At 42.1% G+C, this 26,233-nt stretch overlaps 2 protein-coding genes and 1 long non-coding RNA gene across 5 annotated transcripts; all 3 read left to right on the forward strand.

Moving 5' to 3' along the window:
* Positions 1-4,963: 4,963 nt before the first annotated feature.
* LOC136448532 (ras GTPase-activating protein-binding protein 1-like) lies at positions 4,964-19,617 on the forward strand. Of its 2 annotated transcripts, none has more exons than XM_066448134.1 (11): positions 4,964-5,145; positions 9,254-9,415; positions 10,538-10,721; positions 10,892-11,057; positions 12,735-12,837; positions 15,558-15,736; positions 16,269-16,372; positions 16,943-17,198; positions 17,582-17,640; positions 17,979-18,038; positions 18,309-19,617. In XM_066448134.1, exons 2-11 carry the CDS (start codon positions 9,270-9,272, stop codon positions 18,546-18,548), a joined length of 1,497 nt encoding a protein of 498 aa, XP_066304231.1. In that variant the 5' UTR covers positions 4,964-5,145; positions 9,254-9,269; the 3' UTR covers positions 18,549-19,617. The 2 variants fall into 2 exon arrangements, with proteins under 2 accessions (XP_066304231.1, XP_066304230.1); XM_066448133.1 differs by having other exon boundaries at positions 4,964-5,135.
* On the forward strand, positions 13,379-14,752 carry LOC136448538 (uncharacterized). The gene is made up of 2 exons (XR_010757893.1): positions 13,379-14,398; positions 14,618-14,752. It is a non-coding gene; the product is annotated as an uncharacterized lncRNA (long non-coding RNA).
* A 2,634-nt stretch (positions 19,618-22,251) lies between the features above and the next one.
* On the forward strand, positions 22,252-26,190 carry LOC136448537 (uncharacterized). Of its 2 annotated transcripts, none has more exons than XM_066448139.1 (4): positions 22,252-23,470; positions 23,886-24,167; positions 24,558-24,768; positions 25,226-26,190. In XM_066448139.1, the coding sequence occupies exons 2-4, from the start codon at positions 23,889-23,891 to the stop codon at positions 25,561-25,563; spliced, it is 828 nt and encodes a 275-aa protein (XP_066304236.1). In that variant the 5' UTR covers positions 22,252-23,470; positions 23,886-23,888; the 3' UTR covers positions 25,564-26,190. The 2 variants fall into 2 exon arrangements, with proteins under 2 accessions (XP_066304236.1, XP_066304235.1); XM_066448138.1 differs by having other exon boundaries at positions 22,947-23,466.
* Positions 26,191-26,233: the final 43 nt, after the last annotated feature.

The raw sequence follows: 26,233 nt of genomic DNA on the forward strand, positions 1-26,233 counted from the left end.
GTAAAAATGGTGTAGACAAGTCCTTGTAAACGATTTCAATCTTTCACGACAATGACGCGCACAGGTAGGTACAGTTCATGCAGGGCACGCCCAAAATTTGCGATGTCTCCAGAGCTTTATAAATATGAACACCCGCCGTGCTCACAGGGTCAGATAATTGGACGCTTATCAAAGTTGATGGGTCAGATTTTGGAGACTGCGTCATTTTAAGCCCTATTACGCCTACTTCGGTGGTTGGACTCGAGAGCTAGATCATCGAGCGTTGCTAGGCATAGGAAAAGCTGTGCTCGGCGGGCCATCTTTAAAAACGATAACCAAGACCAGTCAAATGTTAGATAAAGGATCTGGTAATACAATTAATTACTTGTGTCAGGGCACCAATCAGTGGCGACATTATTGCGTGTGGATTGATTGTTCTGAAGTGTTCTTTATCATTGGCCTGTGTGCCGCTTCTAGAATCATGGATAGAAATTAAGAGTTTGTCTTTCCCTATAGTATAATCGCTAGTTGTGCAAGAGCCTAGTCCCTTGAACCCCTTCTTACTAATCTAAGGGCGGATAGATAGTAAAATAGACGTGTAATAGACGGTTAAACGGCCAGGAAGTCACAGCACAAGAACCAATGACCAGCTGGTCCTTCTACGGGTCGAGCCAGCTGTGAATAGCTATTTACCGTATTCAGGCAACTTGTAAAATCTATCAGTCGAAAGAGTTTTTTAGTAGAGAGTAGTAAGAACTTGGGGGAGGATTGTTATTTAAAGTAGTAAATGTCCGGCCGCGAAACAAGGCGTACCCATCGGGGGCTGACACGTCATGTACATGAAACGAATATACCTGACTACCACTCGTCTGCTATACTCACCTTTATGACTCTAACGTGAATGATATTTAGGGTTACAAGTCCTACTCTATCAAACAGTTACTTGAGTTAGATTTTATATATCTTATTTGAGCGTTTATGGCACGTGAACTAATGCCTAACTTCACGAGTTGAAGTGGACCGCGGTGATTTCCACCTGCCGGGGCCGGGCCCACCGTGAGGCAGGTGCGGGCCGACTCACCTCCTTCTGCGCCAGCCGCTGCAGCGCCAGTTGCTTCCGGTCGAGCACCTGCTGCCTCCGCAACGCTTCCAGGTGATACGCACCGCAGGTCGTCGACATGTCGTCCGCCTAAACTTTCCTGCACACACGCCGAGCCGGAGTAACGTGCGGGATCCCTGTCGTACCGCGAGCTGAAGTGACGAGAAAATTCCGATGGTAGGCGGCCAGGTGAGCCTCTGTTTGCATTGCCGTGAATAGACCCACCTCTCAGCTTCCCCCCGTCGCCATAGCAACGGGCTCGCAGGGCGCATGCGCCGTGGGTGTGAATAAAAGGACGTGCCCATTCTGGTTTTGTGTTGGCGGGGGATCAATTACCCCTGAAAGGGGGACTTAGCCTGTCTTATTGAAAACAAATAACGCGACGTTATAACAATACGCCAGTCTGGCTGTCGCAAAACTACCTAGCTACATGTAAATACTTTTCCTGTGATATTTGCCTCAGCGGTGACCTCTGTGAGCTTTTTATGATAACGTCTGTAATGTAGGCGTGCTCTGCATTTCAAAAATATAAACTTTACCAGTTAGAGATTTCGCTTGCCTTTGCGATTCATGCATGCGAAATACTTATAATTAGCAAACTTAATCAAAATTCTGAAAACGAACCCAGATTGCACTAGTGAACTGCAACAATACACAAATAATTCGTGGAAGACAAATGCATGTAGGTGCTCAGCACCTTAATAGTTGGGATTTTAAAGACCCCAGTAAAACTATATAAATGCTGGATAATGTAAACTATAGGCTTTTAGTTGTGCTGCTCTTTGTTCACAATGCACATCTCTGCATCTGTTTACACGAGTATGCAAACTTTGGCGAAAATGTGGAGTGCGTTTTGTTTTATTCTAAAGTTTTGCAATTGTGTAACACAAACACGCGTGGCCAAATCAAGTACTAGTACCCTGCACTCACACTGATGAACATTTTATAAGTGGCCAACGCAACGTTAATCATCTGTATCTGTATAGCCGGTATTAGCCACCATTCAGTTTTTGACGTCTTTTACGGCGTTTTTGTCAGGTTTTCTTTTTGTCTGCTAGGCAGTGCTAGCCAAAAAGAAAGCCTGACAAAATAGAGGCCCACAAGACTACTAAAAGACGTGAAAAAAACAAGTCGGGACCTCCTGACATCTACTTGGAGAGTACTTCTTATGCGCGTGGTGCGGCAGCAATCAGTGAGACTTTCAGTTGGAGTACTATTATCAAACAAAGCTGGAGCTGGCGCTATAGTATTAGCCAATTTCAATGGCGTGTGCAGGACGTACGTAGGTCAAGTGCAGAGAACGGATCCTATGTCACACAGCACAAAGAACTTGTTATGGAGACCGTAATGCAAACTGTATAAACAAAAGTTTGCCTGGCGACGATGCAATAGGCGTAAGCGCCATGTAAACTATATATGGTCTATTCGAACTCACAAGGCGACATCGCTCCAGATAGTTTACTTTTATGATGAAAATGGGCAATGCAAATTGAAAATAGATAAATTTCAAGAATGTTTAATCTCATTGATAAAACGAAAAATGCTGATATATGATAACACAGAATTTGCCCGTCCTATTCTTACTTGCTCGGCAGGAGCGTGGTTCACATTTGTTGAGCGAACTGGTAACGTTACGTGGCGTGTGGTAGCTTATTGATAAATTTTCGTGTCTGTTGAATTACTTGAATACCAGTACCGCTGAAATCGACCAAAAAGATGCAACCATATAACACTTCAAGAAGTAAACATATCGGTGTATTCAAGTCCATTTCTGTTGAATGGGTACTGTATGGATCGGAGAGCGATTGATGCTCTAGCGCCATCTGGCGTTCACCTTGAATCTCGCAGTCACGGGCACGACCTCAGATATGACCCGGTTCCAGAGCACATGTGAATCTCTGACAGAACTTCATGATGTACGATCTCTATACATCCATGCGGTGGCAATACCTTACCGGGTACTTTGGTCTGCAGAGGCAGGAGAATAAAACAAAGTACCGGTTAACTGATAGCGCGCCACCTTACTAAGTTAACAAACATCAAGCCTTTTCAAGGCTAGCATGTCCAAGAAAGAAAATCTAGATATGAGGGACATGGAGGGTAGAATCCGATGCTCTGCTGTAAATCGTGTATATGTCGCTAGAAGGCCTCTTCAGTCACGAGGACACTTCAATCCACTAGTAGTACACCATGACAAGTACATCATCATCTGAGGGGCACTTAGATATGAGGATGGTTTGATAAAAGGGCCTTTATAGCAGAGAAGTCTGTTCTGTTTATTTCTATGCTTCTAGTCTGTCTTGTTTAGCCAGGTTGGCTCAACTCAGTGACAATGCGCGCGCTGATCTTTTATAGTTTACAGTGAGGCCCTGAAAACCTACCCTTCGTTGAACAAGAGAGCGAGAAATATTTCAGGGCGAACCCACATTCAGATCCTTTTTCAGAAGGCAAACAGTTAAAATACAATGCTGCAAAAGAGTAAGTTTGAAATCGATAGTGATACTAGGAAAGAGTATCAAATGCTGCAACAGGTGCACTGAACACTAAGAATGCGGTCGGATCCTTACATGTATACAGTATTTTAAAAACTTGAGAGGAGAGCTATCTTCCACAGTCTTGAGCTCAAGTAGCTTAGCCTCTACTAGGCTAGGTTCCGCTAGAAAAATAGTTGAAATTTACCGCTGAAATAAATCTGAAATGCTAGTCCCGGGTCGCACTTGAACTGTAACTCCTCTGGGGGCAACTTATCTGTCTATCTGGCCAATTTCTCCGATTTTTTCCAGCAACCCGTGGAGCCTGGTAGAGGCTAACCTTGACCCGGCCCCGGTACAGTACGTACTGACCATGAGTGGCCAGTATACAATGGCCTTCGCCGGATCCGGCCCATGGCCACCCGATGACAACATGCCGCTATATATCAACTTGAGTTGGCGTCTATCCAACAAAGAGCCTTATTATGCAGTCAGCACCTCCTATAGTGATTGTACGTTAGGCCATGTTGATTTGATTATATGGATGACATCCACGCGCGCATCAATTTTCGTCCGTTAGAAAAAAAGTTTTCGGCTATACTGTAAATCGTAAAGAACAAAATTAGAAAATACATGCTGTAAATTGCAACGAAATATTTCAGAAAACGGATACTAATGTCGTAGAATGACAAAATCAATTCCAAAGTCAAAGAAGGAGATGTGAAAGAACAAAAATGAAGAACCATTATCCGATATAACTATACTCTGTGTGTTAACGTTATGTTTTGTTCCTGACCACACAGATTTCATAGTGAAGGCAACTTTTTTTTTGCAAACTTTTTTTTTATTCGCACGCTCGCATCAGTTTTGGGGTTCCCAGAGGATGTCATCCGTATAATAAAATCAACATGGCCTTATAGAAACAAGAAGTGACTCAGTATACTGTATACCGATGATCACCGATGACTACATTGTTTTGTGTTCGCAAGGTGTGTCACAGTGACCCCTGAACGTTTTAGGTTCTTTCTTATAAGTCATGTTCATTGTGCCAACACCTATTTTGCTTTGTTAACGTCATGAAATGGTTAATGGAAGACATAGGTTTGCCCGCGGCAACTCTGCACCGGAAGGCGCTTGCCACTCCCGAACTGTTGCGCGCGAAAAGTTGTAACGTGCAAACACATTTTCGCGGGAAATTCGTGACGTCAGGATCACATCCGGTAAATTTCTGTTTGCCGGGGTTTCCCAAGTGGTTTAACAGGGGTGGGTTGCGCGCACCGCCCAAATTTGTATTTCTCTGTGAACACACTCGAATTGACCAATGACAGCTTAGATTGATTCATAAGCGACCAATCATGAGAAAGAAATAATTATTTTTCCGCCACGATTGACCAATCAGGGGGTTAGCTATGGGAGAGCTGCAGGGTTAACGCAGAAATTGACAGCATTGCGCACGGTGCATGTGCGGCGCAATCTGTACTCTCGGAGAACATCACGTTTCCGTAACGATTTTAACACCAGAACCTTGAATTTCCTCCATGAAATTTTAGGATTTTAGACTAGAGCTCTCCACTTCCAATCGAAAGGTAAGTTTTGGTGAGTAAGTACCGAATTTAGTCCGTTTAAACAGGTTTTCTGTGGCATGTTCGCGACAGAGGGGTGCCCCTCGCCATGTTGATAGACCGGGTTCCTTGTCCACACGCTTTGGACATTGAAAAAAAATTATTTACCGAAGAATTTATTCGTCATCTTCGCCTATTCCTAATACCGCTGAACCTTTTTTCCCGAACCCTGTCTAACATTTTATCACTTATTTTTCTGGAAGCTCTACTACTGGGTTGAACAGTTTTGTTTATTGTGCGTTTCCACCAAACGTGAATGGAGAAGTCCAACCATTCATTTTGTAAGATCGGGAATCGCGCAGCGAGCGTAGCTCATCGAAATTTTGGGAACCATCTTGGATTTCTCTTTTCTGGAACATTCCGTGGTGGTTTTACAGTGGTAGTAGTCTTGTAGCAGCTACTCTAGGGCTTATTTTTACAAGTATAGTGCTGAAGAATTTGTTCCATGTTCGTTCGTTTTTTTTCTTGCCCTCCCCACATTGTCCTGGGTAGTGAGGGGGCAGATCTTGAGTGTCTGTCGCAGATGTACCGCGAACATTTCTAGAATTTCACGGCTCCTGTTACTCGTATGAATGGCCGAAGTAGAGGTATTTCATACCTTGACTCAAGATGCACACTCTGGCGATAAAGTCTGGGGGGTTGCGTGAGTAAGACGTGATAAAACAAGGCCAAATGAAGCCAAGGAGGAATCACTTCTATATTCGGTTTCGGTCACGTGCCCGTCCAGACTGTTCAAGGCCTCAAGGTGGAGCGAAAAATCCACCCCTCAAAAATGTAATCCCTCTTCCAACTTTGTATAGGACAAGATGTCCATTTTCTAACGTGTAACAACCTTACAATGTGTTTCAAATGGTCAGATATTCGTCAAAGAAAGACCATGACTGTGGGGGTAGACCAGAGGAAAATGATGACTAACATCGACTTCCCTCAAATTACAAAGCACACAAAGGAAAATCTCCACTCTTCAATATTTTCACCCTAGTAGAAAAAAATCTTCAGCCAACTTATCAGGCACATTTTTTGGCTTGTTCTGTCTATGATTGATTGGGAAGCCCTGTAAAAATGTTGAAAAGACAGGTGCAAGGGTTCAGGGGGCATTGTGTCAATTAATGAATTATAACAACAAAGGGCAGGCATGTTACTGTGTGGGCCAACCTGCACCATGTGGGGAATCTGGACATGGACAAATGGGGGAGGGGGGCAAAACTTTCACTTACCAGGAAAGAAATTGGCACCGACAATTGGGATGTGGTTGGTATATGTACAACTTTCAGTAGCTTCAGCACTGCAGAAAATAATATTGGAAAAAAGATGTTCATTTTACATATGTATTGAAAAAGACCACACGTGTTTACAACAACTGGAATCCTGTTTGCATTTGAAAATTTTATTCATGTCAGATTTGCCTAAAGTGTATGAAAAGTGTTTTTGATAACATATTCACTGGTAAATATACAGCAGAGTGTGAAGATAGCAATCCTCATACCAGATCTTTAGATTGATGAATTATATTTTGGCCTAAGCACACAGGTAGGCAGACATTTTGGGCAAGTAGTGTTTTTGGCCAATTTGTGCATGTTTACAGTGTGCACGTTTCTGCATATGTGTGTGCATTTGTATATGCGTGCAAGAACGTAACTGCACCTGTTTGCCTGCATGTGCACAATATATTATGCAGCATATATCTTCTCCGCTGCTATTTTGTTTGTGGGACTGGAAGGCTTGCAAAGCGGTATGGATTAGAGTTTGCCATCTGTGATTACCTTGTTCCACTTTTGTAATGGACAGTTCCAATCCTTTCCTTGTCTCCATTCTTACTTTGATGTATTGATTCTCTTTATGTTAGACTAATTCAGAGTTGTAAACACTAAGTGGTGCACAGTACCGGACTTAACGGTAGCACCTTGACGAGGTTGTATTCTCGTATGCCATTTTCGTAGCGGGAAGTAGTGTTCCGATTTTATCTCACCAGAGGTTTGTGAAGTGATGAGGATGTGATTGATTGTCGCAGATCAAACATTTCGATGGGGGGGGGGGGGATCTCTGGTTTGGACAGGTAGCAGCTGTGTTGGATAGGCTTTGTGACTACGCTGTGGATGTTCTAATCCTTTAGTCTTTTTTTAAAAGGAAAATGAAACAAACAAAAAATGCAAACCAACACGCTATGAGAGCAGGGGTCGGAATGTCTCCGTGTGTAGAGTGGAAAAAAGTGCTGCGTCTTTGAAGTAAATTGCTGCCAGCAAAGAATTTTTTAATCAAAATTGTGCGATGAATTGAAGACTGGGAAATGGGTACGCAATGAATTTTACATTAATGAGATGCATGGCTACTGTTCAATATGAAAGATAGCAGGTTTAAGGCAGAGCTAAACCTGATCTGCCTATCACAATGAGCAGCCTTGTAGACATCAATGGCATCGAATGATCGCATGTCGGGACCGTTTTCCAGTCGATTTCTCATCAACGTCAAGGGAGGCTGCAGACAGGTTATAGCCTTTGTTTCAGGCGTGGCTTTGTCACTGTAACCGCCCAATAAATCACGAGCGGGGTGCAAGGTTAAAATGATTACATGCAGTTCTACCCACATCTGTGGAATATCGCTTTGTGACCAGAACACCTCACTGTGGGAAGGCGTTTGGAATGAGTTTTTCTGTTCAGTGGTTTTGCTAACTGAAACATGCGAGTGCAATTATTCCTTTGTAACGCAACACAGGGTCTTACGTGCAGACCAGTTTTAGACAATCACATGTTGGCTATTTTAAGAAGAGATCTGTTTACTATAGCTTTTAAACACAAGAAGAGAAGGTGGATATCATGTTTGTTACCGGGTTGAAAGATGTATATTAATATGAAAGCCAATATTATCCTACTCTGTGCTTTTTCGAGGAAAGTTCAGTGCAAGGTGCAATGTCAGCCATCTGACTTCAGAAATGGGAAAAGAATCAATTTTACACGGATGCAATTAACGATAATTGTACCTTCCATCTGTTTTAAGCATGAGAGGACATATAGCACAAACCAAAGTAAAAATGTAGTCAGTTAGGAGGGAACAAATCATAATTTTTGCTCTCACTAAGTATTGAAATTGTAAAGCATATACATGAGAAAGCTAGTGAATTGTTGATGGTAAAAATGCAGGTAAGGCCTAAGAACATAAATATTGTGTTTCCTACTATGGTCCTTAAAAAATTGGGGTCAGTAGCTAGTGATCCAACAAATACAGTTTATATCATTCTATTACAAAAGAAATGGGAACATTTTTGTCACTCAGATGTCAAATGAAAAGGTTCATGTCCCGTAAAAGGCTGGGTCGGCAGGGTCGATGAGTTAAACGGAAACAAAACATTTTTTTCCGAGGCCTAAGGGGTCATTCTGGCCATGACTACATATCTCCCCTGGTCTCACAGTTTCCATGGACACAATGTTAAAAGGTTGGCATGAAATAATGACCGGAGCTGACCACCTGCCCTTTCCCTGGACAAGACTCACTGGTGTCGCAGCAACAGGCTTAATTCTGGCAATTACAAGATGGAATCTGCATGGACAGTAACTTAATACTATAGGCGATAAAAACCTGCAGCCTTTTTGCAGGTAAAGCATCAGCTAGATTTTGGCATCACTTACCCAAAATACTTAATGGTTACTATAAATAGCAACATCCAACATTACAATTTATGGCTAGGTATACCATGTTTCATGTACATGGTGTCCATTGCTGAGCCAGGCTAAAATTTTATTCCAACTCAGTCCCAGGGCATTACTTTTTCGACTGTCCTACTGCAGAATTTGTTAGATTTCAAGTAACCGTTTTTGATGGTAGATCTTCGTCTCGTGAAGAAGGCATATTTTAAGGCCCCCAACAGCACATTGTATAAACTGCAGCAGCCAATTTTGTTCAAAAAGTGTATGACAGATCTTCCGGGTTTTTGAGATTATATGTGCAATTGATGAGGAAATTTATAATTCTGCAGTGTTCCATGATAGGACTTTCAAATGTTAAAAACATAGGCAATTTGTGGAAAGTTTTCTATACCATCTAAGCTAATCATTCTTATGTTCCCTGTTTTGTTTGTTTTGTTACAGCACCAGGTCTGATCAGATGGTCATGGTCATGACAACCGACAGTCCCCAAAGCACTGTGACGCGCGACGTGCGGGAGCTGCACGTCAGCTCGCAGTGCGTGGGGCGGGAATTCGTGCGGCAGTATTATACTCTTCTCAACCAAGCACCAGAACACCTGCACAGGTAAGGATTACTTCTTATTTCTGTGAATTGTTGCTTCAGGTTTGTGTGTTACTGGTTAACAGAATTCTTCATGTACAACCAAAGAGATTGTACTGGTGTCATTTCGGTGACAGTCCATCACATCTAGCTGCATGGTGAAGTAAAACCTGTTCCCTGAAGAAGTAGCCTGGGTGCCATCTTATGTAGTATCCGCTGGTTCAATCTTTTTGCTTGCTAACTCAAAAAGATTTAGCGAAGGATGGCGCCCAGGCTACTGAGGAAGGTGACAGATGGTCCAGCAAAACTTAAGCTAGGTATTAACTCTTTGGTTGTGTAGAAAGAACTATGTTAACCATTATTATTTGTTATAAGTTATATTATCAGCATTTCCGTTGCATCTTTTCTTGATAACCTATAAAAGACATAAAAAAAGATATGTAGATTTATAATATTGGGATATAAGAAATATTGCATGATATTTGCATCACACCAACCAGTCATTACTTCTGGTTTGTTCCCATGTAAGTACCATATATAGGCCACATAATTTTGATGTGTGCTTGCCAAGGTACCATCCAGGGAGCCGCCCTGTCTAGGCTGGTTAGTTACAGCCAGTGTGAGACTGACTGTTCAAGTAATCCCTAAACGATGACGTCAGTATGTGTGTCTGCTCCCACTATGTCTAAATTCTCTTCCTTCAGCAAATTTGGACTTTTTCCAAGTTGATGACAAATCCATCTGTCTTCGAAGCCTACTGTTGCAGGATGCCTGCCGGATATTTTTGCGCAATGCACAGATTTCAGCAACGGTACCAGTTTTAGCCCAGATAATAGGGAGACGACTTTCATTTTCACAGTGACTGAAAAAAGCCTTGTTTTTCTTCACCTAAACTCTATGCACGAATGTGAATGAGAAAATTTCAAGTGTGAAGTACATTTTATTTAAAAAAAACCACAACTGCAATCTGAAAACAGCAGATAACAAAATAAGCTTTAAAAACGAGGCACAAAATTTATACATTCAAAATATATTTGCGCTGTTGTAAGTTTGTGGTGGAGAGGTGACCATGTAGTTACAGGAGTGGAAAGGGTTGATGTAAACTATCGGTCGGCGTAACTCATGTCTTGTGTTTATCCCCTCCAGGTTTTACAGCCATAACTCGTCGTTCTTGCACGCCAGCTGCGACTCCGGCGAGCACGTGGAGGACCCGGTGATTGGTCAGCAGGACATCCACAAGAAGATCATGTCGCTGAACTTCCGCGACTGTCACGCCAAGATCCGGCAGGTGGACAGCCACCCCACCCTGGGGAACGGCGTCGTGGTGCAGGTACTGTGTTTGATTTCACATTAGGAATGGAAAGGAAGTTATGGCCGTGTTCGAAGTTCCTTGTATAAACAATACTATACAAACACATATTTGCGGTGTCATGATTTTTGATGCTGAAGATTAGATAACATGGAAAGAGGAAATTGTCAATTCCATATCCATTGTTCCAGGTCACTGGTGAACTGTCGAACAACGGCGAGCCCATGCGTCGCTTCATGCAGACGTTCGTGCTGGCCCCGCAGTCACCGAAAAAGTATTATGTGCACAACGACATCTTCCGCTACCAGGATGAGGTGTTCGAAGACTCGGACTACGAGGCACAGGAGCGCGCAGGGGGTGAGTTGTGAACGCATCATGAAAAATCCTTACCAAAAGCAACATTGATATTACAGAGTAAAGACTTTGTTTTAACACAAATGATTAGCACAACAAATTTTCAAACTGAAGTCCTCCTCAGAATTCAAGTATCACACAACTGGAACACTTGACCTTAAAGACAACAATTGGTAATTATTGCCAGAAAGTTTATACTGCTGGCCCTGTATGTTAATGACTGTACTAGGACAATCAAAAAAAATTTTTGTGTTGGAAGAAATTCTTTACTCTGTATTTTGTTGACTACCAGCACAGATGAACTTTAATGTTAACATAAATATGATGTTATAAATGGCATCTTCTGATGTTTCAGTGCGCACACCCACACAAAAATTTCACGCATAGGACACATGACTACATTTTCATATTTGTGAACTTCTCCTTTAAAAGTTTTACGATGGGTGACTCACTGATTTGTATCAATCTATTACCTTGTAGGGGTGGATACCGGTTCGGCTTAATAAGGTCCAAGTCCAAGTTTAGGTCCAGAGATTTAGGTTCGGGTCCGGACCTGAACCTGATCCTGTTCAGTTGATGTTTTGTTTTATTAGACCAATATTAAGCATAGAGAATTAATACTGACACGTACGACTATAAAATTTTCTTGGTGAGAAGACTTTCAAGACAAACCAGTGTTTGATATTTGAATGTTGCACTTATTTAAAATGCCTTTTTTGTCAGAGGGGAGACTCAAAAAGCTTTTTATCGAACAAAATAGAAAAATTATTTGTACTTTGTTCAGGTTTTTTTAGACTCAGGTTTTGGCTTTCAGGTTTTTTGGACTCGGTTCTTGGAAGATATAAAGGTCCGAATCAGGTCCAGCGAACCGGTATCCACCCCCATTACCTTGGTGCAAGCGTTGTTACCCATCTGTTAAAGGGAGTGGAATTTGTGTTCTGGACACCGGCCAGTCTGCGCACAGATGTCTTCCATAAAATCAAGGCTGTCGCCTAGCTTGTATGCGCTTCCTAACAGCATCGTTAATTTTTCAGAAGCTGAAATTGTAGCTTGAAATCCTTTTTAGTTTAGAAATTTGTTGTCACATGGATCTGCTTGACTAATTTCTAGAGGCATGGTTGTGAAAACACAATAATTGATAGCAGCATTCACAAATGGCAGAGAAACTAAATCCAATTAAAGGACCTAAAGAGTACGAAAACAGTAAATTGTTTCTGAATAATAATTTTTGTAACAGGAAGCAGTCTTCCTGGGTAGGAAGGACAGGCTGTGTCATATTGATAAAGTATGCATCACCCTTCTGGCATACTAATGCCTTTACCCAGAGGAATGTAGTATTTTTGGTGCTTGTCTGTTGGTATATTTGTGGCATACACAGTGCAATATTGTCATACATCCTTGGTGCTACTACAGTACTAGGGACCACCTCTTCATAAGGACCACCTGGGCAATGTGACCAGTTTTTGATGTCCTGACAATTTATCCCATTGACACAAGCACTAAAAATCTTGTCCACATAGACCAGATTTGATCAGTCCACTGAGTGGTCTTCTTGAACACTTTTGACAGTCTTTTAGTCTGAAAGACCGGAAGAGTTGCAATGCGGTATGAGGGCGAAGTCTGCCATCTCTGCTTGCCTTGTTGTGTTAACAGTGCTGACCGATATTTGTGATGTTCCAGAGTCGGAGGGTGAGATCGAGGCAGAGCCTGAGCCCACCAAGCCTCCTGCGCCCGAGCAGTCGCCCCTGGAACCCGCCGTGTTCGAACCACAGCAGACCGTAAGGTATGTTACTAAGGGAAGGAGAATACTTTCCACACGTATGAAATACAGAATACTGTAAATGCAGAAATGTTTGTTTTCGTTTTATGTTAGCGGTTTTCGTGGCAAGCTCTTCGCCGGGAACTTAAAACCACCATGGACTTTTTGCGCTACTATGCTCTCGTCTACTATTGTTTAAAACATGAACTTAAAACCACCGCGAATACTCCATTTTCTTCCCACCGCGAAACTAGAACCATGCAAACTCAAATGTGTTTACAGTACTTCCCACAAGTATGAAGTGTACAGAGAATGTGAAGAGCAAATAGGTAGTTGAAAGACTTGAAAATACAACAGAAATGTTTACAGGAAGAAACTACTCTCATATCAGGGTTCTCCCCAGAAATTTAGAGTATACCGGAGGAGGGTGCGAAGCACCCGAGGCGACGCGCCTCGGCGCGGCGCTGGGGGGGTGGCTCGGAGGGGGGGGTGCCCCCCCTCCGGAGGAGGAAGCTTTAGCATTTAGGCTGTTTCAAGTACAATTGGAGGCCATTTCCTAAACTTCAGGTTTTCTTTTTACCTACAATCAGAAACAAAAGAGGCAGGAAAAATCTTCCGAAGAAGCCAACACTATTTTGAAAACACATACACTTTTATTACATATCTTTCTGACATCATCTTGCTGGCTTTTGCTTAATCTTCATCATCTGCTCTTGGGAAAGAAGATGCAATCAGGTAGGCAAAGGACACTACATTCATCCCTGTCACATATATAGAAAAATGCAAATAACCTCATGCTAAGGATATAAACTGACAAAATTTCTGAATTTGAAAAAAAAAATGGGCATAGGTTCCGCGCTATGACCCCTTACCGGGGGCCAACGGTGCCTTCAAATTCAACAAGAGAAATAGTGTACACAACTCCAAGTCATGTATTTTCTACTTGGAACTTGAGGCAAATCACAATGGAAAACATTCAGTTACATTGGGCCAAACCTTCTCATTACAATGATGTATTAATAAATAACTTTAATTTTTTTCAAGTTGATAGAATAACACATCAAAAACTATAAAAAAGAAGACAACAGAAACCTGTGCATTTTCTAATATAGAATGTTATGATTTTTTTAAGCATTTCACTCATCAAAATCCCAACATACACTGAAAAGTTTCCTGCAAAACCTCTAGGTCCAAGGCCCCTTTCAGTCTGAGAAAATGGAACGTTCCACTATAGCATATAATTGACATTCCAAGCCGTAGATTCAAAGAAAATATTGACCTCAAAAAACACATCTGAATAAAAGAAAATAAACATGATCCTTTGAACTTTCAAATAAATATTAAATCCTTCTATAATGTAGTTTTCTAAAAGATTGATATTTTTTTTCATGCTCATAACATCAAATTTTAAAGCCCGTAATCTGCAGTGAAATGTGAGGCTATTTTCTGTCTAGGCACATAAACAGAAAAACAAAATGGCGGCTCGGATGAGAGCCTCGTGCATTGTAGCAGCGATCCTGAAGAATAGCAGCTATTCGCCGGGTTTGGGACTTAATAACCAACACCAAAAGCGAAATAACACCATGTACTGTATTTTTATGGTTAATATTGCTAAAATGAAGCCGCCATTTTTCGACTGGATCGCCGATTTAGTTAGAATAAAAAGGCAGAAATTATATTTCGTCAGCCATGTGCTCTGAGAGTAGAGTGCTGTCAACAAACAATGTTCTGCCTTTTTTAATCGGTTTTGGTACAAAATAATACCGAATGTGAAACAAACCCCACACGATATTTTCAAATGTAGTTGTGCTGCAATGAACCAGGCATTTTTCTGCTGCTTACCGATTTTTGAGGAATGTTGCAGAGACCATGACGCACTGGCGGTAAGCTGATAATTTTTTTCACAAACGTGTAGCTCCAAATAAACTTATTTCTGACCCGTTGGCTGTGATTCTTGAAGTAAATACAGACAATTAGCATTGTTTGCATGAAAATAGGATTTAGGGGAGTCGGATGCTGAACCAATAATGAGATTCTTTTGTCACCGGCGTTGTAGCGAAAATGGCCCATTGTTTTTTCGAGTATCCGATCCATTCACAAGTTTTTACAGACAATGCGGACGGAAAAAGTGACGCCACTCGGCCCAGAATTCTGCGTATTTTCGTGAATTTTTACTAAATTATCCAGGAAAATAGGAAAGAAACACCTAGATTTCAAAATGAGTATACCGGCGCCGAGCCAGGAGTATCCCGGCGCGACGCCGTTGTTCCGTTGTCTGGGGAGAACCCTGCATATTGACATCCCAGAACACACACATTACAGAACGAGTGGGATATTTTCATCTTCCAATGATCAAGAATGGGAAATCAAACCAAAACAAGTTGACAGAGATATTGTTCACTGTTTGTTAGTCTTTTTCCTGTTATTTCGGACCAGGGGTTTTTCTAGAAAAATTCAAGAAGAGGTAGCACACACAGGCAAGGAAGCGAATTCTATGTATTTTTGGAAAAATCGATCACTGAGGGAAGGCTGTGTGCTGGGGATTAAGCTAAAATCTGACTTTGACATGGGGGCGCTGGGCTGAAACAAGAGGTCGCAGTGCCCCTCTTTCCCGATTTAGATGAACCTGACTTCCAATTAGCCTTTGGGCTGGAATTTGCAATGAAAATTTATTTCTTAACATCATGATTAACATGATGATGTTGTGACTGTTGGTTGATGTTCTCACCCTTGGTTATCTGCAGTAATGGTGACATCCATCTGGAGGAGAGTCCCCCGGAGGTGGTTCCTCCCCAGCCACCAGTGGAGGAGCCTGCGCCCCCTCCGGAGCAGGAGGAGACCCCGGAACCCGAGCCCTACGAGCCGCAGCCGGAAACTGCTCCGGAGGTGAAGGAACCGGAACCACCCAAGGAGCAGCAGCCTGGTATGTCATGTTCACCTGCCGGGATGTTCTGTACTCTCATCTCCCAAGTAAACGTACCTGTTTAGCATCTTCTTTGCCTTGGACAGAAGTAGCATGGACGCAGTTTACCTGTCAATTTGGTAATTTTCCGGGGGGTATGTTTATTCCGGGGGGGGGGGGGTACGTTTATTAGATTTTTAAGATTTGTCCGGGGGGGGGGGGGTATGTTTATTCCGGGGGGTATGTTAATTTTGATTAATTTGTTTTCTCGGGGACATTTTCAGGACAGAAGGGCAAAGGGGTCTTAAATGTGTTTTGAAACAATTCTGGAGTGCAGTAGCAGTGCATTGAAAGACATTCGCGATGAATTAAAACTGAGCCAAAACTGAGCCTCAACTCAATAAGTATGCGTATTACATTTTCAACTGTCCTTCCGCAGATTTCCAAGAACCAGTCCCCTAGGTTCTGTAGCCTTACGGACGTTGTATTTATCCAACCCTCATGAACTACAGATAGAAACATTGTCTCACCCTTCACTGTTGTTTGTTTTCAGAGCCTAAAAAGTTCTCGTGGGCCGCGCTGGCAAGTAAAAACACCACGGCGTCTCCCCAGGCTACAACAACGGGACTGCCCCCGACAGTCATCAAGTCACAACAGGTGAGTCAACCAGGGCTGGGGGTTCAATTTTGAGATCTCTTCCTTCAGAGATCCACTGTATCCAATGACAATACCTTTACTACAGAATGTATAGATTACGTTTCTGATTTTCAAGTTTACGATGTTTGTTCGTTTGTTTAAGATCTTAGCAGTGATATTACTCAGCAGGGGTTTTTCTAAAAAAATTGAACAAGAGGGAGCACACACAGGCGAGGGAGCGAATTCGATGTATTTATGGAAGAGTGGATTGCTGAGTGAAGGCTGTATGCTGGATATTAAGCTAAAATCTGAATTCGACAAGGGGGCGCTGGGCTGAAACAAGAGGGCGCAGCGCCCCTCTTTCCTTATTTAGATGAACCCCCAGATATTGGTATTATTTTATTAAGTGTACTGCTGTAAATGATAAATGTGAATTTGCTGTCTTTCATCAGTGGGACGTCAGGCTGACAAAAGACAGTGGATACTGTCCAAAACATGACCACTTTTAAAACCTATCCAGTTGCTTGAGTGATGTTGGTATTGAGTACATCATTACGTGGATACCTGACCTTCATCAACATTCATTGTCAGGTTGCACCCAAGCCTGCGGAACCACGGGATGCTGGTGCCCCCCAGCCTCAGCGAGCTCCGCGGCCGCAGCGGGAGGGACAGGACTTCCGACGTCCTCGCCCAGGCGGCCCCGGTCGGCGCGAGATGGGTGAGGGCGAGGAGGGAAGACCGGAAACGAGAGTGCAGCGCCCATCGCGCTACCCGGATAGTCATCAACTGTTTATCGGAAACCTACCGCATGATATCAACGAGGACGAACTTAAGGATCACTTTGCACGTAAGTCCTCATCTAAAGGCAAATGACCTGAAAACCACAAAGCTGTTTGTTTTGTGCTCCAACCTTTTGCATTGAAGATTCATACATTTTCGTCATCGCACTTTAACTTTGTTATGTAGTCCCTGTTCCCAATGAATAGAAGAAGAGCATAGATATTAGACTTAGTGAATAGAACTGTTTAGTAAATTGCCATCCATTGTATCTGTTAAAATTGTTATGCAACAAAATTTTGTATTGCTACAATATATTCATTTCATCCCCGAAGGAAGTGCTCAATTTAGATGTAAATGTCTTGCTGGGGTCTCCTGCGTACAGTGCCAACCTGTATGTCAGTTGGAGTCATTATGATTATGAATATATGAATATTTTTTTCCTTTGTGCAGACTATGGAAACGTGATGGAGCTGCGTATCAACACTAAGTCAGGAGGAGGCAGGGTGCCGGTAAGACTCTGAGCTTGTGTCTCTAGAGTTTCCAAATCATAGCTGATACTAATTGTCTTGGTCTCTCTCTAATTCTGGAACTCAAAATTGAAAAAGAACCATTGCTCAGCCAATTTCCACAGGTTGGAGACCGTTAAGCGTCCAAAATTAGATTTTGTGACCAATGGGTTTTAGAAATTGAATATGATGCTATGTATGATTTGAAAGACATCTAAACACAAAACTTACTTTTTGGTTGTTTCTCATCTGTCAAGTGTTTTCAGGGTATGTCCCTTCTTGAATGATAAGACTCGGGGTTATGTATTTGTCTTCAACAACGTTATTTGTGGTTGTTTCAGAACTTTGGATTTGTCGTGTTTGATGACCCGGAGCCAGTTCAAAAGATCTTGGATTCGAAGGTGAGTCTGTGCTGTGCTTTGCAATAGCAAGATGTCTTCAGCAGTAACTGAGAGTTGTCTATGTCTGTGTTAGAAATAAAGTCACCAAAATCGTCTTGCTTTATTAGATGACATGTCAAACTTGACTGGACATCTGACAACAGGTTGAAATGCTTGTTTTCCCCCACCTGGCCCTTATGATGTAGAAAACAACATTAAAATGATCAGTGCTTGTTATTTAATGAATATGGATGTTGTAAGAGACTAAGAATCCCTCTGTTGATTTTCCAGCCCATCATGTTCCGTGGAGAACACCGTCTGAACGTGGAGGAGAAAAAAGCTCGCGGAGAAGGCCGGGGACGAGGCGACAATCGCGGACCCCCTCGCGGAGACCGTGGACCCCCTCGTGGCCCTGGAGCACCTGCCGGGCGTGGTGGCGGCCCTTCTGGTGGCGGACGCGGTCCCCCTCCCCCCAAGGGTGGCGGTGCCGGTGGCGGGCCCCCTCGTGACCGCTACCCTCCACGCCGCTGATATAAAAAAAATACACAAAACTTACTCTTAACCGCACGGACTTGCGAGTTGACGATATAGAAAAAAAAAATTGACCTGGACTGAAACCAACAACAGCCTTGTTTGTTTCTGCCTGGTGCTTTCCTGGAAATATGCAATTCTGGATTTGTCAAGCCCCAACAAACGCTGCCTGTGTGAAATGCGTATCTTCTGTACCAGGTTTTTCTTCACCCACGTACACGTAGAACACAGGAGACCCGTGTGTGTGCGACCGAAAAAAAGCCTGCTCAAGGACCTGTTGAATTGCCAAAGGACTTGATCATGAACTTTCACCTCACGAAGCGTGTAATTTTATACTATTATGAATTGCAATAATATAGCTGTGTCAGGAACGGTTACTGTTTATTTTACAATGCAGTCAGTGTCTTTAGCAAGAGATGGGATAGTAAGATGGCTGGAGCAGAAAGCTGGGGATTAAAAGGTCCTTGTGATAAATACGACAAATGTACCTCTAGCCAATTTCTAAATATTAGGTTATTTTTGTATAAGAGTGCAGTGTTTAGGTGTAAACAACTGTGGCATGTCATTCTGCACAGCTGCTTGCTCGGACAGATGACAGTGGAAATTTGGGGTATGGATAGACATCATCAAAGCACTTAACAACGGTGGGTGGGCTGTAGGACCTGACCTCCCCAGCTTCTTCTGTCTTCAGCTCACTTGTGTCATACATGTGTAACGTCTTTTGTATTCGCTGTAGTAACACTGTTGCTGAATTGCATATTTTCAGTCAATGGAGGGACAGAAAACTAAGGAAAAATCAGCTACTGTACATCCTCGTTTTTCGCTCTCTTCCAAAATTCCACTTCGTGTGTTCTCTTGTTGTTAAAAACAGAAAGGAGAACACCTCTAATATTATGAGTATTGTCTGTCGACTTACTTCCAAGGAAAAAAATCTAGTGTATATTTGATGTCATAGGCATGTGGCCTGTACCTTCTTGTCTAGTCTTAGAGTAAATGATACTAATGTTTATTTGTCTGGCTGCATTTTAAGTTTTGACAAATCAGTAATAAAAAGATCTCTAGAAACAAATTCTTTTGTCCTTGTCAAATTTTGTTGAAAAGTTGATTTAGGGATGACAGGCTGGGAGTTGTTGTTGCAAAATTCTGAAAATTCTTCAGTCATGTTACAAACCAAACGTGCCGTTTAACTTATAAAGCTAATATTTGACAGACTTGCAATATACATGTCCGTTTGTGTGTCTTCTTATAGATCCTTAGCTTGTCTGGTGGGAAAGTTCCGTTCTCTGGGTTTATTCGGGATATTGCGTTGAATGTTGTTTACTGTCTATGCAGGTCTTGTATTTGATACTTGTGTTCTGTAAGACATAAGATTTTTGCCTTGATACCCTGTGTAGACCTAAGTTGCAAGAGGCGTTGAATAATCTTGCAGAAATAGAAACTAGGTATTCCTGCTTGGTTTTGACTTGAGGTCTGGTTTCTGACAACTGGTGACGGAAACTTAAATAGAAAGAGAAGCTTTTTTCCTTTTGATGTTGAAGCTAAAGGAAAGTTGACTACCACTTCTCAAATCTCAAACCTCATCTCAGATAGAATCATTGCCGCAACATATCTGCTGTAATCTATCTTGCCATTGGTCAGCACAGTGGTAGTTGTGCACTCAATGTATCTAGCCTGGGCCAGTGACCTGAAGCCTTACAACTTCCATATTGGGATACCCCTCATATGTTGAAACAGTTTAGGTGACCTTTGACATTCATCAGCCATTGGTCAATGCTATTCAACATTGTTATATGTAGTATGACATAAGGCCTCACCAATTTAATTGTCTTTTTATGAGAAATGCTTTGATATTTCAAACAAAACAGCTTTGCACTTAATTTTTTTTTTTCCAGGAACTTAATTTGTCCCATACCAAGTAATGAATTTGAATCAATGAATGAAAAAGAAGTAAAAACATTTATTACAAAATTGGTGTGGCCTTATATGCTGACATTTTCTTCAGAAAGTTTGAGGCATCTTTGGAAAAAAGTTGTGTCTGTTGTATGTATAGCTCTTGTTAAATGTTAGGTTACGTTTGGTTGGCTAGCCCTAATGATATGTGTTCCTTGTATACTCTTCCCATTTTAAGCAATTCCACGATGTATCACTCCTACCTGTATGAACATGACTGTCCGAGGTGTGCCATTGTTGTACCCTGGTGTTTCCCCTACTATTATAGTCGCACTGTCAAGCCCAATTTCTTGCCACCAGTGTTCAAAAGTTGCACAGTTTGGTTAACACCCCCAGAAACTTAAAGTTCTTCCCCAATCTGAATGAAAAAGGAAGCACTTTTGTATATCTTTGCACTGGACTGCCATGCCTATGATAGTATAAACATTGTAGGGGGATCACAGGGTACAGGTTGTATTGAAGATGTCCAATATTTCTGTAGGAGCAGCCTATCAAACACTTGTTAATCTTAGGTTGCTTCCTACAATGTACTTACAAACTTGAACTTGTCTGTTTAAACCCAGAGGAGACAGGGATAGCCCTAAGTTCTGACACCCGTGTTCTGACACACTTTCATTCAGACACCCCTATGTTCTGACATGCCTGTGTTCAAACACTTTCATCCTTACACCCCTAAGTTCTGACACTCCTATGTTCCGACACCTTTATCTTCTGACACCCCTATGTTCCGACACCCCTATCTTCTGACACGGTGACACCCCTATGTTCTGAGACACCTATGTTCTGGTACCCCTATGTTCCGACACCCCTATGTCCCGATAACCCTTCATCCTGACACCCTTATGTTCCAACACCCCTATGTTAGGGTTAGGGGGTGTCTGAACATGGGTGTACTGGACGAGACACCCACTATTTAACCAAAGCCATTCTCCATATCAGAACAATTAAGCATGTCAAGTTGCGGGGTCCATGGAATATGTTTTCTCACCCCTGTCTGAGAAGTTGACATGATATGCTGTGTTACCTGACGTGACAGAATGCTGGAAACACCCGAGAATTGCTGCTAATATTGTAAACTGATGGCACCCATACAAGGCTAATTTCCTTCAAATGTATTGCCAGTTCTGTCTTTTTACCATGAGGTGGTTATGAAGTTTTCCAGCACTCTGTGTAAACGTTCGCTACAGATGTGAAAAAATGGAAGAGGGGACTATCAGACATTTTGTACTTCACCAATTGCATCTTTTGGAAACGTAGTTTCTAAATGTTGTAACATGCGCTGTGTCAGCCTTGAAAAGCTGAAGGCAGAATTGGAAATCATTTCGCTTTGGAACTTGTCGGAAGGCACAGACTACATGTTATCTTCGATGTGCAATTTCACAATTGTTTGGACAGTGAGACACTTTCCTGATGATGTAAACAGTAAAGAATTCAGTAGATACTCCCCTCTTCACAAGTGATACGACATCACTTCTAGGTAGAGATCCACTCGTCTTCTAGTGCCATGCTCTTGACTTGCCAAAATGGATTGTAGTGATTTTGTTGCTGCTTCTGAGATTCCTTTGCTTGTACTTGATGCTAAAGTGTTCTTATTCGTCCATAGCGGACACTCCATCATGCTCCAATTCCATCTTCTACTTGGCGATTGTCTTTTCTTGTCCTTCCTTAGCCTGTCCAACATACATGACTTGAATTATGATATACTTATGGTTGATGAAACTTGACTTTTACTTATTGTTTCGGCCACACCATTTTGGTTCCAAACATGGGGTCTTTTGGGGGGTGGGGAGGTAAATGTGTTTTCTTCTGGCATTGGTCAGTTTTCCCAACTGTTATTTATTGTTAATTTTATTTTTGGGGCTGATCTTCCAAGTGCAATTCCCCCACTTCCTGATATATCTATATTGATGTATCCCTTTGCATTGGGCCAACCTCCACCAGGCCTTATGGACAGTAGAATTTGGCATGAATAGGGTGAACTAGAGTTTCACAACCGCATACCTCGGCAAATGATTTTAACTTTTGCAACTGATGTGTCATGAGTGTTTCTCATTGATTATGCAAATAAGGTCCTCATTTGCATAAACTGTATCATCTTCTCCACACAAAAAAAAAAATTGTCCAAAGTATGAGTCTTATCTTCACAAAAAGAGCTCCTTTAGCATTTCTCATAATTAATGCAAATGAGGTCCTAATGTACACAATCTTTATTCAACGATGCTCACCTCAGATAAGTTCCAACTGTCGATTCCAAGTATGAAATTCCTGTCATCTTCTTTTGCATAATTGATATCTATCAATATTTCTCTTTTTCTCAGTTACATCAAGGAGGTTAAAATCATTTTAACCTCCTTGGTTACATATGTTACATATTTGAGAGTCCAGCCATAGCTTCCTGAGCTGTGGCCTATGCTGTTCAATCACATACGCACACACACACACACACACACACACACACACACACACACACACACACACACACACACACACACACACAAACGCTACCGAAATCATAACCATCTTGGTGTAGATGATAATTGGCCAGGAGGGTGAGCCCGCTGTAACGGAAACATTTCCACTTGCAAATGAAACCCGATGGTGGCCAAACTTCCGTGGCAAAACTATTCTCCCTATTAGGCCCTATGGTCAGCTACCTTCCAACGTCGCGACTGGGCGGGGTAGCGACTTAGGAGTGGACCAAGGCTAACAACGCTGTACTCAAGGCTAAACTTTTTGTACTATTCTAAAGCCAGCGTAGTTAGTTAGGTAAAGACTAGCCCTGGGGTATATGCTAAGTTAAGCATGCTAAATAAACCGCGGTACCCTTGGACGGGTTGGTACCAGAACTGGGTTGGTACGCATTGTTAGTAAAAACGGATTGTCACTGTGCAACGTTACCAGTCGAACAAGAAGTCACGTCGGCTAGTACTCGTATTTCAGTCCATATTGTGGAGAGCCATTCTGACAGGTAAGTTTGAATAATACCTTAACATGTGTAAACAGCCCCTAAACTCTATGTCTAAGACATCTTAAGTCCTGAAGGACAACGGAAGTCAACGCTATAGCTACGCCCAATTTATCAACGGCGCCATATTTTCCCTGAAGATTATTTATGACTCTATCCCGTACAATAATGTTATTGTCAACATGGCGTTTTTGACTGTGTTTATCCTTGGGGTAACCGGCAGGCCTCGTCAGGTTGTGAATAGTACCAAGGAGGTTAAAATAACCTCCTTGATAGTACAGACGCTAGACTTGTTAACTTATAAAGCCATTTGTTGTACTAAATTCAAGACAGCCATTGTACCGAAGGTAAAGTCAACTCAAAGAGCAAAGCACAACAGCTTGCCCTTAGAGTTTCTGGTATGTGTTTTTTTTTCCACATAGAACATGGGGTTCGCCATGGATGCCGCCATCTTGGTCATCATAATCGCGCTAACTGCTCCAACTACATGGTTGGCAGACGTACCCTGTAGGACGTTCGAGGAAATCTACCCCAGCGGGAGGGAACTGTGCGAGAAGATGTTTGACGACGCCTTCGTGTACGAGACTAACCTCAGCAAAGCCTTCACCATGTGGTTCTTTGAAGCCGAGAATCCCAACAACAAAGTGGCTGAAAGACTCGGACTGCCGTCAGCCGATGACTGTCACTTAGAGTACTTTCATAAGGTTTGTGTATAGTTATAACGTTACATATTGTTTTCTGAGATGAGCCCTAATGCTAGTTTGTATGACCCCTGACTTCGGGTGTGAGGACTGGTGGTATTTAGTATTCAGGCAGAATGTTGTCAACAACTTGATCTACTAGTATGTAACAGCACGATTCGGGCAGAAAAAGGCTGATGAAATTATTCTGTGCAGGCAAAAGTTATCGATTTGCCTAGTGCTGAACTTGTTGCTGTGCCTTTATTTTATCTTGAGAACCTCGAAATTTTCCTCTCTCGGTTTTATAAAAAGTTGACATACTAGTATTGGATCTAAACATGGCTTCATTGATTTGAAAAAAAAAGGCAGGACAGCCATATGTACCCAGATCTGATTCGTGTATTTTTCTGACAGGAAGCCCCAGGACCAGAACCTGACAATTTCACGGAGTGCCATCCTTGGAAGGACTACTCCTGTTGTCACCAGGACACCGTCTCGTCCGCGCAGAAGATCAAGGAAGCGTACGGCAAGGAGTGGCACTGGGACCGGTGTGGTCCCCTCAGCTCCGCCTGTGAGCGCTTCTTCGTGCAGGAGGCCTGTCTGTACGAATGTGAACCGAACGCAGGTACATGTATTACAAATCATAAACGCACCCTTCTCAGTTTATCGGTGGACTATTGTGAAGTTTCTATCTATTTATCTATCTATCTATCTATCTATCTATCTATCTATCTATCTATCTATCTATCTATCTATCTATTAGTTTATCTATCTATCTATTGGTTTATTGGTTTATCTATCTATCTATCTATCTATCTATCTATATCCATCCATCCATCCATCTATCCATCCATCCATCTCTCTATCTATATATCTATATTCTCTATCTCTATCTTTATATATATTCATCTACATATCTACCTATCTACAATTCATTCATTCATTCATTCATCCAAATTTGGACTGTGGGAATAAATTTGGACTCGGACCAACTATGGACACACATCGACACATACAAACGAAACAATACCTCCGTTTTGGCGAAGGTAATGACGACCTCAATTTAAAATTTGAACTTCCAGGTTTTTACCGGAAATTCCCGGCCCACATCTACAACGAGTCGGACCCGAACCACAACAGGTGGCAGATAGAGGGCATGCCCATCCGCGCTGACTACTGCGACGCCTGGTTCCGCGCGTGTCGGTACGACCGCTTCTGTGCCGTGGACAGCGGCAGCTTTTTTTCCTGTGCCATGGAGTACGCCAAAGTTGATAACACCGGTGACGATGGGGTAAACGCTGGGCTGATTGCAGGAGTAGTCGTAGCTTGCGTGGTTGTGGCGGTACTGTTTGGGACTCTTGGTTATTTCATTTTCAAAGAGAGAAAGGGACAACCCGTCTTCAGCAAGCTGGAGGGCTGACTTTCAAAACGTTCACGTTTCCATAAGAATGATTTATAAGTGCGTACATTGATCGATCAGTTTAAGTTTAAGTTTAACCCAAATAAAATGTACGTACGGGTTACTGGCGTTATGTATATGTGTAGCCGGGAACACCATTTACTGAGAAATTGCCATTCTGGCTATTATTATTTTGCTATCTAAAATATTTTGATATTTTAAATAGCAATAATAGTATGTTAAAACAACTAAGATGTTATGCGTTGCTAAGTTTTGTATTGTTTTCGGGTAAGTGGACAAAATACTATGTAGCTATAGAATGTAGACCCAATCTATGTACAACATAGTCCTGTGCTCTTCATCCGCCAAGTTATATGTATTTTAACAAACTATATAATTTCACCTTTTGCTACACAGTTGGTATGCATATGATAACTTTGAACATGGTACATCTTCATTGAATGACGTTATGCTCTGTGATTCGTTCGAAATAAGTGCCGTAAACCCAAACTTACCCGTTCTAAAACTTCTAAGTTAGTATTAATCATGATTTTTTTAATACTTATACCGTTAAGATGTTAAATTCGTAAATTGCCTATGGATGCAACAGTTTAGTTTTTAATATTATCTGTAAAAAGTATGCAATTCAGCCAGTAGCTGCAATATACTTATCATAGCTGGTCATAATAAA

This window comes from Branchiostoma lanceolatum, chromosome 14 (genome assembly GCF_035083965.1).
Source record: "Branchiostoma lanceolatum isolate klBraLanc5 chromosome 14, klBraLanc5.hap2, whole genome shotgun sequence".
NCBI lineage: Eukaryota > Metazoa > Chordata > Leptocardii > Amphioxiformes > Branchiostomatidae > Branchiostoma > Branchiostoma lanceolatum.

Excerpts from the sequence above, each read along its gene's own strand:
- LOC136448532 (XM_066448134.1), top strand. The coding sequence starts at position 9,270 with ATGGTCATGGTCATGACAACCGACAGTCCCCAAAGCACTGTGACGCGC. Across the intron at positions 17,199-17,581 it reads ACTTAAGGATCACTTTGCAC|ACTATGGAAACGTGATGGAG; the intron begins GTAAGTCCTCAT and ends TCCTTTGTGCAG. Across the intron at positions 17,641-17,978 it reads CAGGAGGAGGCAGGGTGCCG|AACTTTGGATTTGTCGTGTT; the intron begins GTAAGACTCTGA and ends TGGTTGTTTCAG.
- LOC136448537 (XM_066448139.1), top strand. The coding sequence starts at position 23,889 with ATGGGGTTCGCCATGGATGCCGCCATCTTGGTCATCATAATCGCGCTA. Across the intron at positions 24,168-24,557 it reads ACTTAGAGTACTTTCATAAG|GAAGCCCCAGGACCAGAACC; the intron begins GTTTGTGTATAG and ends TTTTTCTGACAG. Across the intron at positions 24,769-25,225 it reads CGAATGTGAACCGAACGCAG|GTTTTTACCGGAAATTCCCG; the intron begins GTACATGTATTA and ends TTGAACTTCCAG.